Source organism: Puma concolor, chromosome C1, assembly GCF_028749965.1.
Source record: "Puma concolor isolate L17-30 chromosome C1, mPumCon1.1.hap2, whole genome shotgun sequence".
Lineage (NCBI taxonomy): Eukaryota > Metazoa > Chordata > Mammalia > Carnivora > Felidae > Puma > Puma concolor.
In genome coordinates, this window is record NC_141674.1 from 161,438,809 (window position 1) to 161,454,493 (window position 15,685).

The following is a 15,685-nucleotide window of genomic DNA, read 5'->3' on the forward strand; positions in this document are numbered from 1 at the left end:
GGTTAAAATTATTAATGTGGGTAATTTCTTAGAATAGGTAGTTTTCAGACTTCGATAGTCCATCTACACCTTGAATTTTCACAATCTCTGATGTCTTAAATCCTCTTTTCTATTTTAACAGCTTAATTATTTAACTCTCAGAGAATACCAGCCTTAAAATGGGGTTAAAGAGATTTTCCTAATGCTTGGAATAGCAACTGTGCACATGTTGAACAAGTTCAAATGAAAAAATGCTTTGAATTTGGATTGTTTCTTGGGGAAGGCTGTCCGACCATTAGGACCAGTCCTCCATGTTAGCATTACTATAGTAACTTGCTACTAGCCAGTGTCCAGCCTGCCCTTTGCATATTCAGAAACTTAGTCTTGTCAGTCTGCTAGAGTTGATTAGCCAGGGAGTGCTGACTGGAACTAACAAGCTTCTAAGACGCTGACATGGAGAGGATCAATTTATTAATTTACCAATGAGAAACGATTGCCAGAAGGCCCAGAGATGCTCATGCTGGCCTGACCAGCTCATTGTTTCCCTGTAGACAACCCACGTGGGAAGCCAAATTATAATCAGAAGATTGCTTAGTGAGCAAGGAATTGGAACAAAAGAAGTTTTCTAATTTGAATGTTTAATGGCATCAAGCAAAGATAGTGTGATTCATTCATTTTCATAGAGAGATAGCCTTGCCATGGGTGGTAATTTTTAGAATCCATTAGCTGAGATTCTCTCCTGGACAATTGGGTACTGTCTTCATTTTTCTTTTAAGACTCTACTTTGTATTTCCATTGCTTTTAATAGACATTCCTTCTCAAAAAGTTTGTATCTTCAATAAGGCTATATAGGAAGATGTTTCTGATCCTGGAATTATTTGTTTTTAAAGAGATTTTATTTCTCTTCTCATCCAAGTGAGGGCATACTTACTCAGTTCTCTGGAGAGCACTTATTTGTTATGTTCATAGATTTACTATAGGGACACTTCTGGTTATTAAGCTAGAACTCTCTCTATAGAAAAATATAGAATTACTATATTAGTTTCCTAAGGCTGCTGAAACAAATTGCCACAAACTGGGTGGCTTAAAACAACAGAAATTTATTATTTCACAGTTCTGGAGACTAGAAGTCCAAGATCAAGATGTTGGCAAGGTTGGTGACTTTTGGAGGCTTCTGAGGGAGAATCTGTTCCTGTGCTCCTTGCCTCTTTCCTAGCTTCTGGTGGTTGCCAGCAATCCTGGTGCTTCTTGGCTTGCAGCTGCATCACTCCAGTCTCTGCCTCTGTCATTACATGGTATTCTCCCTGTTTGTCTCGGTGTCTCTGTCCAAATGTTTCTCTTTTAAGACAGCAGTTACGCTAGATTTGGGCCCACTGTAATGCAGTATAGCCTCAGCTCAACCTGATTACATCTGCAAAGAACTTGTTTCCAAATAGCATCACACTTACAGGTTCCAGGTGGACGTGAATTTGTAGGGGGAGAGAGAGAGAAACTATTCAACCCAATACATAATCGTAAAGAACTCAGAAAAAAAAATATGGCTTCTCACTTGACCACACAGTGTTTATTCACACCACTGTACTATAATGAGCTACTTTTGCTTATTCGGATGCTACCTATCATTCAAAGAAGCTTGTTTTGATTCATTCTTTTGGCAGATGTGTTTGCAGACCTTTTATTTGTAATAATTTTACAGCTTCAGTGATCCTTTAGACGTTATTTAGTTAAGTGGGTCTCAGTTTGGGTCACATTAGAATAACCTGGGCAACTTTTAAAACTTTTAGTGCTAACCTTGGGATGCTTGGGTGGCTCAGTCAGTTGAGCATCTGACTCTTGATTTCAGCTCAGGTCATGATCCCACAGGGTCAAGGAACTGAGTCCCACATTGGGTTCTGCACTGATAGAGCCTGCTTAAGATTCTCTATTTCCCTCTAACCTGCTCACACTCCCTGTCTCTCTCTTAAAAAAAAAAACAAAAAGAACACTTTTAGTGCTCACTTGGCATGCTGAACTAATTAAATCAAAATATCTAAGGGGAGGAGCACCTGGGTGGCTCAGTAGGTTAAGCATCTGACTACAGCTCAGGTTGTGATCTCTCGGTTAGTGAGTTCAAGCCCCACATCAGGCTCTGTGCTGACAGCTCAGAGCCTGGAACCTGCTTTGGATTCTGTGTCTCCTTCTCTTTCTCTCTGCCCCTCCCCTACTAGTGCTTTGTCTCTCTCTCAAAAATAATAAACATTTAAAAAATTAATAAAAAAATATCTAAGGGGGAGATCCAAACAACAGCGTATTTTTAAAAATTCTCCAGAGTTAGGAGGATTACAATGTATAGTCAAGGGTCAGAACCACTGATACAAAATCTTTGTCTTGTAAATAAGGAATTAGGGGCCTAGAATGATGAAGTGACTTTTCCAAAGTCTTAAAACTAGTTATTAGTAGCCCTGAGACAGTGATCTGGGTCTTGTACCCCTCTTCAATTCCTCCCTGCTGCCTCTCTGCCATTTAGGCAGAAGTCTTCAAGTTAAGAAAAAATGTTACCGTTAAAATGTACTTTAAGTGATCCATTTGGGGTTTTAATTGACAGTTATATAAAATTATTGTATTACAAAACAGTATTTGGTGTTAAGTACATGTTTTCTTTTTGAAAGGAAAAAATTGCTAGTCCTTGGATGACTGTTTTTAAAATTAAACTTGAAACAATTGTAAGAGGTCTATAATCACATTTGAAAGATTTGAAACATGTTGCCATTTATTGTATTTTTATTTTTAATACAATCTTTTACCCAGTTGTACTGCTTCCTGCTTTTTTTTCTGGCTGCAGCATAGTGCACTGAGTAGATGAAACATTTAATCTAAATCATTTCCTGAGATATTTACAAGTCTTCTTTTTCATTATAAACATGAATAGCTTTTAATCTAGTTTGCATTCAACTTTTTTCATATTTTATAAAAATGGAATCATATAATATTTACTTATTTGTGTCTGGCTGCTTTGCTTAACAGTATGTTTGTGAGATTAATTCATATTGTTTTTCTTCTCTTGGTTGTATACTATTCCATTGTGTAGGTATACCACAATTTGTCCATTCTACTGCTGATGGTTTTTGGGTTGATTGCAGTTTGGGGCTGTTATGAATAGTGTTGCTGTGAGCATAGTTGTAGATGTCTTTTGATGGACATAAGCAACCATTTCTCTTGGGCATATATGTAGGAGTGAAATACTTGGCCATAGGATATGCCTACATTCTGCCTTAGTAGATACTGCCAAGCAGTTTTCCAAAATAGTTTTACCAGTTTGTAATCCACTAGTAGCACATGAAAGTTCCCCCAGTTCTGCATCCTTGTCAACACTTAATATTTTCTGCCTTTTTCCATTTTAATCATTCTGATGGGTGTAGTTGCATTGCATTGTGGTTTTAATATACATTATCTTGAGACTAATGAGATTAAGCACCTTTCATGTGGTTTTTGACCATTACGTGAAGTGCCTGTTCAAGTCTTTTGCCCATTTTTCTATTGATATCCCCTCCTTTAGAACATTATGTAGACCAGGGGCGCCTGGGTGGCGCAGTCGGTTAAGCGTCCGACTTCAGCCAGGTCACGATCTCGCGGTCCGTGAGTTCGAGCCCCGCGTCGGGCTCTGGGCTGATGGCTCAGAGCCTGGAGCCTGTTTCCGATTCTGTGTCTCCCTCTCTCTCTGCCCCTCCCCCGTTCATGCTCTGTCTCTCTCTGTCCCAAAAATAAATAAACGTTGAAAAAAAAAAAATTTTAAAAAAAAAAAGAACATTATGTAGACCAATATGTATTCTTACAGAGCTGAGCAAGTGAACATGTTTTGAACAATTTCTGTTTTAAATCTTTGATGGGACCACAAAATTGCTTGAAAATGGGATGTCCTTGGGGAAGTATACTATCACCTCAGGAGTAATATACCTTAGCATGGTGGTTCTTAATTGTGGTATGCATCAGAATCACTAGTGCAGCAACACCAGAAACACTGATGAAGTGTATGGAGCAAGGGGGTGGGGTGGGGGGAGGATGGGTTGCTGCATCTGGATTTTTAAAAAGCTCTGCAGATGATGGTGATGCCAGGCCTATGTTGAAAACCACTACCTGAGAGTGAGACTTCATTTATCATTGTTGCCTAAGAGATTTATAGGAAAATAGTGATCTTAAGAGGATAAAAAACTTACTAGTTTCTGTTTATAGCTTATAAAACTTTTACGTTTTGTGAAAAATTTCTTAATTACAAGCAAACATTTTTAGATACGAAGATAGTCATGCTGTTGACATTTACTATGATATCTGAAATTTGTAAATATTTTTAAACTATTATGGAAAATTCCAAATAGATACAAAAGCAGAGAGAAGAGTATAATGAAGCCATGCATTACCTAGCTTCCACAATTATCAACACATGACCAGTCTTGTTTGATTCATTCCCATGAACACTCCCTCCATATGCCTGGATTTTAAAGCAAGCCGAGACATATTATTTCATCTATAATTACTCAGTATGTATCTCTAAAAAAGAAAGTCTTTAAAAAAGAAAGCCATGATGCTCTATATCACACCCCCAAAAATAATAAGTGATTTCTTAGTTTCATTAAATAGCCAATCAATGTTCAGTTAAAAAAAATTTTTTTTTACCATTTGTTTGCAGCAGGACCCAAATAAAGTACATATATTTGCAGTTGATATGTCTTTTGAGCCCCTCTCTTAAGATAGGGCTTCCTTTCCCTCTCTTCTTGCTTTATTGCTGTTGTTGAAGAAGAAACCAAGTTGGTTGTCCTGTTAAGAGTTTCTCACAGTCTGGATTTTGCATTCTTACTGTATTATAGTTGTAGATTGTTCACGCTTCCGTAAAGTGAAGTTTACCCTCATGAATCACTTGGTATCTCCCTGTCCTTACTCTGATGTCTCCTCAGGGTTTTTTTTTTTTTTGTCATCTGAAGCTCATTCTGCAGTAGAGTGCTTGTGGATGTGCTTGTGGTTGCATTATTCCCAATTCATAATAGCCTGTCTTGTTAGAAAGGTCAGTTTGGCTATATATAAAATTCATGATTTAGTTTTTTGTTTGATTACCTTAAATGTTATTCAGTTGTCTTCTGGCAAAAAGCATTGTTGTCAAAAAGTCTGATGACAGTCTGATTTCCTTTTCCTTAATTGTGACCTGGTCTTACAAAACCTTTTTTTTTCTTCTTCTTTTTCTTTAAAGGGTTGATTTTCCTAGATACAAAGGAGTACTCTTAAATATGTAGTTTCAAGCCGTCTTTTATTTTAGGAGAGTTCTCTTGAATTATTTTTCATACTTGTACTATATTATTGCTTTGGTTTTCTTCTTCAGTGGCTGCCTTTATAGGTATATTTTTGTTAATTTTTGTCTGTCACTTTTTAAAAAATTCATTTTATCTCTTTTTTTCTTTTTTAATTAACAGCATTATTGAGATACAATTCAAATACCATAAAATCCACCCTTTTAAAGTGTACAATTCTTAGTGTATTCACAAAGATGTGCACTGTCATCACTGTCTAATTTTAGAACATTTTCAAATTTCAGAAAGAAACTTTATATAAATCCTTTAGCAGTCATTCCTCATTTCCCTTCTCCAGCTCCTGGAAGTGACCTAATCTACTTTCTATTTCTGTGGAACTTCCTGTTACAGACATTTCATGGAAACGCAGTATGTGACTGGCTTCTTTCACTTCACATAGTATTTTCAAGATTCATCCATGTGTGGCATGTATCAATACTTCATTCCTTTTGCGGCCCAAAACTATCCCATTTTATGGATATACCACTTTTTGTTTTACCCGTTCATTAGTTAATGGACATTTAGGTTGTTTCCACTTTTGGGCTGTTGTGAATAATGTTGCTGTGGACACTTGTGTACAAGTTTTTGTTGTGTACTATGTTTTCATTTCTCTTGGGTATATACTAGGAGTGAAATTGTTAGGTCATATGTTAACTCTAATTAGCATTTTGAGTAACAAGCTGTTTTTCAAAACAGCAGCACTAATTTATATTTCCACCAGCAATGTATGAGGGTTCTGATTTCTCACATCTTCACTAACACTTACTATTGTCTGTCCTTTTTATTAGAAGACATCCTAGTGTATGAAATGATATCTTATTGTGATTTCGATTTGCATTTCCCTGATGGATAATGATGTTGTGCATCTTTTCAAGTGATTATTTGTTGTTTGTAGATCTTCCATAGAGAAATGTTTGTTCAGATCCTTTACCCAGTTTTTGATTGGCTTATTTTCCTTTTTTATTAATGAGTTTAAAGAGTTCTAGATACAAGTCACCTATCAGATGTATGACATCCAGATATTTTCTCCATTGTATATGTTGTCTTTTCACTTTCTTGAGGGTATTGTTTGAAGCACAAGAGCATTTAATTTTGATATAGCCCAATTTATTGACTTTTTCTTTTGTTTTTTGTACTTTTGGTTTGGCGACTCCAAGGTCACAACAACTTAACTCCTATGCTTTTTCCTAAGAGTTATAGCCTTACCTCTTTATTTGGATATGTGATAACATTTTGAGTTACTTTCTTTTCTTCTTTTAAGTTTTAATTTTAATTCTAGTTAGATAACATGTAGTGTTAGATTAGTTAACATACAGTGTTATACTAGTTTCAGATGTATGATATAGTGATTCAGCAATTCTATACATCTCCTGGTGCTCATCACAACAAGTGTACTCCTTAATCCCCATCACCTGTTTAACCCCTCCTCCTCCCCCCATACACCTCTCTTCTGGTGACCATCAGTTTGTCTTCTGTAGCTAAGAGTCTGTTTTTGGTATATCTCTTTCTCTCTCTCTCTTTTTATCTTCCCTTTGTTCCTTACATTCCACATTAGTGAAATCATATGATACTTGTCTTTCTCTGACTGATTTCGCTTAGCATTATACTCTCTAGCTCCATCCAAGTCATCGCAAATGGCAAGATTTCATTTTTTTTTATGACTGAATAATATTCCTGTGTGTGTGTGTGTGTGTGTGTGTGTATACCTTCTTTATCCATTTATCAGTCAATGGACACTTGGGCTGTTTCCATATCTTGGCTATTATAAATAATGCTGCTATATGGGGCGCCTGGGTGGCGCAGTCGGTTAAGCGTCCGACTTCAGCCAGGTCACGATCTTGCGGTCCGTGGGTTCGAGCCCCGCGTCAGGCTCTGGGCTGATGGCTCAGAGCCTGGAGCCTGTTTCCGATTCTGTGTCTTCCTCTCTCTCTGCCCCTCCCCCGTTCATGCTCTGTCTCTCTCTGTCCCAAAAATAAATAAACGTTGAAAAAAAAAAATGCTGCTATAAACATAGGGGTGCGTGTATCCCTTTGAATTAGTGGGTTTTTTTTTTTCATTTTTTTTTTAATGTTTATTTATTTTTGAGAGGGAGAGAAACAGAGTGCAAGCAGGGGAGGGGCAGAGAGAGAGACACACACACACACACACCACACACACACACACAGAATCCCAGGCAGGCTCCAGGCTCTGAGCTATCAGCACAGAGCCCGACACGGGGCTCGAACTCACAAACTGCGAGACCATGACCTAAGCTGAAGTTGGGCGCTTAACCAACTGAGCCACCCAGGGACCCCTGAACTAGTGTTTTTGTCTTTTCTGGATAAATAACCAGTAGAGTGATTGCTGGATCATAAGGTTGCCTCTATTTTTAACTTTTTGAGAAATCTTCATACCATTTTCCATAGTGGCTGCACCAGTTGCTTTCCTACCAACAGTGCAAGAGGGTTCCTTTTTCTCCATATCCCCACCAACACCAGTTATTTCTTACATTGTTGATTTTAGCCATTCTGATAGGTGTGAGGTGGTATCTCACTGTAGTTTTGATTGCATTTCCCTGATGATAAGTGATGATGGGCATCTTTTCATGTGTCTGTTGGCCATTTGGACATCTTCTTCAGAGACTTCTCTGTTCATGTCGAAGACTCGTCTGTCTATTTTTAAATTGGATTATTTGGGTTTTGGGTGTTGAGTTGTATCAGTTCTTTATATATTTTGGATACTAACCCTTTATTGGATATGTCATCCCATTCCATAGGCTGCCTTTTAGTTTTGTTGGTTGTTTCCTCTGCTATGCAGAAGCTTTTTATTTTGAGGTAGTCCCAATAGTTTATTTTAGTTTCCTTGGTTTCCCTTGCCTCAAGGGACCTATCTAGAAAAAAGTTGCTATAGCTGAGAAGTCAGAGAAGTTACTGCCTATACTCTTCTAGGATTTTTATGGTTTCAGGTCTCACATTTAGGTCTTTAATCCACTGTGACTTTATTTCTATGTATGGTGTAAGAAAGTGGTTCAGTTTCATTCTTTTGCCTGTAGCTCACCAGTTTTCCCAGCACCATTTGTTTAAGAGACTTTTTCTCATTGGGTATTCTTTCCTGCTTTCTTGAAGATTAATTGACCAGATAATTGTGGGTTTATTTCTGGGGTTTTTTTCTCTTCTGTTCCCTTGATCTTGTGTCTGTTGTGGTGCAGTACCATACTGTTTTGATGACTACAGCTATGTAATATAACTTGAAGTCTGGAATTGTGATTACCTCCAGCTTTGCTTTTCTTTTTCAAAGTATCTTTAGCTATTTGGTGTCTTTTGTGGTTCCATATAAATTCTAGAATTTTTTGTTCTAGTTCTGTGAAAAATGCTGTTGTATTTTGATAGGGATTGCATTGAGTGTATAGGTTGCTTTGGGTAGTAGAGACATTTTAACAGTATTCTTCAATTCTTGAGCATGGAATGTCTTTCCATTTCTTTGTGTCATCTTAAGTTTCTTTCATCAGTGTTCTGTAGTTTTCAGGGTATGGGTCTTTCATGTCTTCGGTTAAGTTTATTCCTAGATGTGTCAATTATTTTTGGTGTAATTGTAAATGGGCTGTGTTCTTAATTTCTCTTTGTGCTGCTTCATTATTGGTGTATAGAAATACAACAGATTTCTGTACACTGATTTTGTATCCTCTGACTACTGAATTCATTTATCAGTTCTAGCAATTTTTGGGTGGCATTTTCCCCATTTTCTATATATAGTATCATGCCTTCTGCAAATAAAGTTTTACTTCTTCCTTACTGATTTGGATGCCTGTTATTTCTCTTTGTTGTCTGATTGCTGTGGCTACTAGTATATTTTGAGTTACTTTTTGTGTAGGGTACGAGAAAGGAGGGGTCCAACTTCATTCTTGTGCATGTGCATATTCATCTTGTACCCCCCAAAAAACATTCTTTTCCCATTTAATTGTCATGACACCATTATTGATGATCTGCTGCAATAACTTTGGGATTTGGCTAAGAACCTACTATTGTATTTATTTATTTATTTGTTTAATATAGAGAGAGAGCGTGCATGAGAGAGAGACAGAGACGGGGGGCGGGGGGGGCGTGGTGTGGAGAGAATCCTAAGCAGGCTCTGCACTGTCAGCGCGGAGCCTGATGCAGGGCTTGAACCAGGAACTGTGTGAGGTCATGACCTAGGCCAAAATCAAAAGAGTTGGGTGCTTCACTGACCAAGGCACCCAGACACCCCAACTAAGATTCTTTTTTGTTGCTTATTGTCTACTAGTGAACTGAATTTTTCTCTACTCTTAGGAGGGAGGTAATGGGCAAGGATAGCTTTTCTAGTTTCATAGTCTAGGTTAAAACTCTGTTGGGATGAGCACTGGATGTTGTATGGAAACCAATTGACAATAAATTTCATATTAAAAAATAATAAAATAAATTTTAAAAATTAAAAAAAAAAAACCTCTCCTGTGTTTAAGTTTCATTTATTTAAGAAATCTTTACACCCTCTGTGGGGTTTGATCTCACGACCCCAAGATCAAGAGTCTGTGCTCCTCCCATGCCCCTTTCTGCAAAGTGGATATTTACCTCTATGTGTCTGTCTATCTTGTACTTTCTGAGATGTGTGTTTTATGTTTTTCTCTACCACTTTTATCTGAGCCTTGTCTTTCCTTTGTCCTACTGTGCTATATATGCCACAACTTTGATTCTTCTCCCAGCGGTTTCTCTTTGGTGAGATTTTGTCTTGAAAGAGAACTTTGGTTTGTTAATTTTGAGAGTTTATAGAACTCAGACTGCACCATTAGACCTTACTTACATCACATTGGAGTCTGCTTGCATTATTTATAAATAGAATTGCGTTAAACTCCCTCCTAGTTTCTGCTGCGGTTCTCAGACTCCACGTGCTCCCCAGCACTATGCAGTGAGCATCCGCTGTCAACTGTGCGTCTCCTCTCTTCTGCTCTCTGGTCGTCAAAAGCCCCATGCCTTTCCACACTTCTTCTTGCAAGGATGCTGGTACCCTGTAGGTCTTGCAGTTGGCAGAGGTTTGTTTCTACTCACATTTGGAGCTTTGTCTCCTGATTTTGGTGTGCATATTGTCTGTGAATCTTTGGTTTTGCTATCCTCTTTGCTGTGTCTGGGTTTATGGGGAGATTTAGGGGAGGTTCAAAAAGTATACAGCCATTACTATCCTCTTCCCAGAATCCTCTCATGGTCAAGTGTTTTTGAAGTACATTCTGTTCCTTTTTTTTTTTAAACAGTATGGTGTCTACAAGTTAAAAAGAAACTGCAATCCCATAGTTGATTCTTAGTTTATAACTCCAGGTAATTTTGTAGCGAAACAAATAAGAGGAACTTCTAGGCTGAGTTAAAGATCATAAAATGTTATTCATACCTATTAATGTATGTTGTATTTTGACTATGCTAAGAATCAACTTTTCCCTTTCAGAATAACAAGCCTTTGTATTCATTTGAAGATAATTCAGACTATGTTTATGATGTTATGTGGTCACCCACCCACCCAGCCCTGTTTGCTTGTGTGGATGGCATGGGGAGGCTGGATTTGTGGAATCTCAATAATGACACTGAGGTGAGCAGGATAATAACAAAAATAGCACTGAAAAATAGAAAATTGGAGATTTATTGAATAATTTGTGAAATTCTTTTTATCCCAAGGAATGTAAAAGGGCTCTGTGATTGTAGCTTCATCACAAAGCAACCAAATAAGCTTTGTACCCTAAATAATAAACAGCATGCTGTGCAGAATTGAAGGGAAAAATAATGTTGCCAAGAGCACTGGGGCATTTCCTTTTACTTCTGAAAAGCACTATCATGTCTGTAATGTCCTGGCAAAGTCTCATTCATAAGGCAACTGGGATATTTTTCATTCATAGACTACAAAGCAGATAGTTTCAGACTGTTGAAATATGTTAACCTTAATTCTGAGTTTCTAAATTATCTCTTAGCCTTGACAGAATTGTATATCATCCGTAAACATTGGTCTTAGCCTGACTTACTTGAATGAAAGAATGTATTTTGATGACTTGTTCCATAAAGGACTGAAAACAGGTTGTTACTGTTACTATAAAACGAATACAGAAATCACCAAATTGCCTAATTACTATGCTAAAATCATTTACTGTCAATGAAATTTAACTGTAGCTATTACTTATATTAGGTGTATTTTTACCAACTTAGAGATGTTCCTTGAGTTCTCTATTGCTACGTGGTGGTAAGAAGTAATATTTTACAGTTCTGTCAGAAGCAGTTATTGAGGGGAAAGTCTCCTGGTGCCTTCCCCCCGCATTCCACATTTCTTCATATGTCTAGTGGCAGCTGTCCAAATTCCTTGAAATAAAATAGTTGGTTATACAGGGCAATGAAGTTATGTATTGGAAATGTAGGAATACTTAACTATCCTAACTACTGGTCTAGTAGTTTGAGGAGGAACATTCAGATACTCCTAGGAAAAGTTGTTAAGCCCTGACTAGATGGTTGGGCTTACTATTACATTTGTAGTTACCTGGAATGGTATACTAAGTAATTGTATTTTTTTACTTTGGGTTTGGTGTTTGAGATTTGTGGTAAGGCTTAAATTTGGATCTTTCCTATAATCATTACCTCAAAGAATATATCTAAATTATAATTTTTCTCTATAACAGTTTTGGCATTCTAGGAGTTAAATTAATCACGTGGGGATGACTAGTGTCAATTAAAAGGATTATTTTTAATCAGATTTCAGAAATTTTATTGTGTCTCCAGTCTGAGCCAAACATTAAATGTTTGTTCCGTGTGTGGCAGATAAATCTCTCTTTCCTCAGCATAGGAGAGGTACAGTCAGAGTCCAAGGGGCTGGTACCACTGTCACTGTGTTGGTGCTATCTTCCTACTCGCTCCAGAGAGTTCATGGGAACAAGAGCTTTGGAAAGACCCATACTGCACCTTCAGTATAAGCTGTTTCTAGGAACTGTGGATCAAATCACGGGTTTCAGCTGACAGAGTTGCAACCTACAAAAGTAATTTCTGTCCTCTAAAATTGAACCGTAATCTGTTTATGAGGGCTTTTGAAATTTCTTTAAAATGGGGTTTTGGCCGTCTGTTTTCAAACAGCTTGATTTCTTAAAAAAGTTAAAATAACAACAAAGAATCCTTTAATAAACAAAAGATCTTTCAAAATAATGTATCCAGTCGCGTGAGAATTTCTTATATAAGAACTTCAGTTATTTTCCCAAACCATTTTCAAGGATTGACTATAATGTCATTCATAAAGTATTACCGCATAGGAAGAAAGTTGGGAAAATTCTTTATCTATTTTCATCTTTGTTTTAAAAAATGTAGCCAGATTGAAAGAAAGAAGAGTTACTGCTTTACATGTTTATAGAAATCTTGATGAAACTTTTAACACTGCACTATATTTTAAATGACTTTAGGTGCCAACTGCCAGCATTTCTGTGGAGGGTAATCCTGCTCTTAATCGTGTAAGATGGACTCATTCTGGAAGAGAGATTGCTGTGGGTGATTCTGAAGGACAGATTGTCATATATGACGTGGGAGAGGTATGGGGCTCACTGCCTGTAATTTTGATACATCTGTTTAGCTTTCAGGGCATTGTAGTTATGGTATCTTTGTGGCTAAAACTAGTGTTCAAGGTTCATGAATTGTATAAACTATATGGTTGCAAAGATGAAACTTTTTCCACCACAGAAGCAACTCTTGGAATTAATTTTCCTAAACTAGACGTTCTGTGTCCCCATGCAACAGATTTTGAGGATAATATCATACATTGGAAGTACCTTGTTTCTTGAGGCATAAATCACCAGAAATTAGAAATTCTTCAGGAAGAAGCAGAAATTTGGAGTCAAAGTTGAGTTTATAGACATTGGGGCTTTCCAGAATTAAGTTCTTATTTTTCTGTATTTGTAGATTTGTTTGGGCCAGGTAGTAAAATACCTTTTGAGGGGTGCCTGGGTGGCTCTGTCAGTTAAGCATCCAGCTCTTGAATTTGGCTCAGGTCATGATCTCACAGTTGTAACATAGAGCCCCTGCACTGGGCTCTGCACTAACAGCACAGAGCCTGCGTGGGATTCTCCCTCTCCCCCTCTCTCTGCCCTTCCCCTGCTTGTGCATGTGTACACTCTCTCTCAAGATAAATATTTTTAAAAAGTAGTATTACTCTTTTGAGAGTTATTTGATGACTGTGTGTAACGTGAACCTTGTTGCAAAGCCATTATCATTGAATCCAGTAGGATGAGTTGCATCTCTCTCATCTTTAGTACTTGGGTTGGCCATCCGCAATGTCCAGGGTGATTTCCTTCTTGTTAGTCCTGACTAGTGCCTTAGTCACTCTTGCTTTTGCTCTGCCTTTATGATTCGCCACCCCTCTGGACACCCTACAGTTTCTAGCAATTGGATCTGGGGGGAGGTAGATTGAAGCATTTAGAATAACCAATTGAACTGTCCACATAGATGGAATTCCTGTCTTTCAGCACCAATGTAGTAGTTACTAGCCACATATGGCTATTGAACACTTAAAATGTGACTGGTACAACTAAAGAACTGAATTTTAAATGTTATTTCATTTTAAGTAATTTAACTTAATTGCCACATGTGTCTGGTAGCACCATATTGGATATCACTATCCAATCTAATGTGGTAGGTTAAGAAACAGGCACATTCATTTGCCACCCTGAGTGGTTTGTGTCCTCATATGGCAGTATCTGAATTCCTCCAATATTATGATGACAGTTATCAAAAAGTTTTGGTCCTTGGATGCTTCAGGGAAGCATTTTTTCCCCTTTTGCTGTTTGTACATCACTAAAGTGTTAAGAGATAACGTACCTTCTGATGAAGGGATTAAGATATCTAAAAAGGTTATCTTATGCTCCAAGCAAAAATAAATACTTATAAGAAACCCCTTTGAAGCATGCTTCAAAAACTATTTCCTATTAGGAATAGTGCAAGAAGTAAAAACTGTTAAGGAATTCCTCCCCACCAGCAAAATCCATGAGATAGTGCATGGGAGTTATATTTACAGAGCGTCATTGTTATTTTCTCTTGCACTGATGGTGGTAACAGCAAAATCATTTCTGAGGCTGTCACAACACACTTCACAAACATCATCGTTTGTTTTGAAATGTATTGTAAAGCGTTGTTATAGTCCCTGTAATTATGGAAAGACCATTTAGGTCAATTATTACTTTTTAATGGAGAAATTATTTGAAAACAAACTGAAATACTGGGTAAGATGATCTTTTATTTCAGCGTACATTGAAAAAACATTGTTTTTCTTTTAACAGCAGATTGCTGTCCCCCGAAATGATGAATGGGCACGGTTTGGCCGAACGCTTGCAGAAATTAATGCAAACCGAGCTGATGCAGAGGAGGAAGCAGCTACCCGAATACCTGCTTAGCTCCTGACAGGGTGATATTGTAGCCTTAGTGGATTTGGGGAAGACTCTAAGTAGAACCTAAGCTATTTGCATGTTTCTATCTAAATGTTAATTAAAAGGAGATTTTGTGGATTAAACCATGGATTTAATGCAGCAAGCAAATCTTACAGTCTTACAAAAATGTCCCTTTTATATAACATGCATCTTGTTTTGGATTTGTGTCATTTTTAATACAGCCGATTGACTTTACAGATTGTAGCCTTTTCTGAATTCTTATACACAGGTGTATATTTGGTATTAGTTATTCTTTTGAATTCTTTTCAACTTATAACACTATATGCAGGTTATTTCTAAAGTACAGATTAAATAAGTTCTGCATATTTTTAAATAATCACAATTCCCTGTTCTACTGATAATGTTCTCACTAACCATAATATGTAAGAACGTTGTTTATTCTTAGCCAAAGCATGCATACATCTGCCCAAGTTCCATTCTGATGTTCTTTTTCTTCTTTATAATTCATGTGATAGCTATCTATAAATAAAAACAAATATGCTTTAACTTTTCAGATTTTTATTTTCACTTAGCCTTGCAGTTTTAACTTTTCCATCTCTTTTATAAAGTGTCTTTTTTTCCCATATCTTTCTTTAAGCTCTTGTAAGCAGTCACCTCAAATCTCGTAGTTTTGTCTTTTTTTTTTTTTTTTTTTTTGAGAGAGAGACAGAGCATGGGCAGGGGGAGAGGCAGAGTGAGAAGGAGACCGAATCTGAAGCAGGCTCTAAGCTGTCAGCACAGAGCCCAACGTGGGGCTTGAACTCAGACTGCGAGATCATGACCTGAGCTGAAGTCGGACACTTAACTGACTGAGCCACCCAGGCACCCCACAGTTTGGTGTCTTAAATATTCCATACATTATACTGTAGATCTCTTAATGAATTGGACTGATGTTTAAATAACCTGTCAGTTAAAACATTTCTCCTAGGTTAACTTTTGCATTACTCCCCTACTTTCCATCTGAGATCTA

At 37.3% G+C, this 15,685-nt stretch overlaps 1 protein-coding gene across 6 annotated transcripts in view; it reads left to right on the forward strand.

Moving 5' to 3' along the window:
- Positions 1-15,222, forward strand: part of DYNC1I2 (dynein cytoplasmic 1 intermediate chain 2) — a 59,210-nt gene extending 43,988 nt beyond the window's left edge. For all 6 annotated transcript variants that reach the window (XM_086718893.1, XM_086718892.1, XM_086718896.1 and 3 more), the window contains 3 exons: positions 10,722-10,862; positions 12,703-12,828; positions 14,569-15,222. In XM_086718893.1, the coding sequence (XP_086575019.1) occupies positions 10,722-10,862; positions 12,703-12,828; positions 14,569-14,682 (381 nt within the window). In that variant the 3' untranslated portion in view covers positions 14,683-15,222. The remainder of the gene's footprint in view (positions 1-10,721; positions 10,863-12,702; positions 12,829-14,568) is intronic.
- Positions 15,223-15,685: the final 463 nt, after the last annotated feature.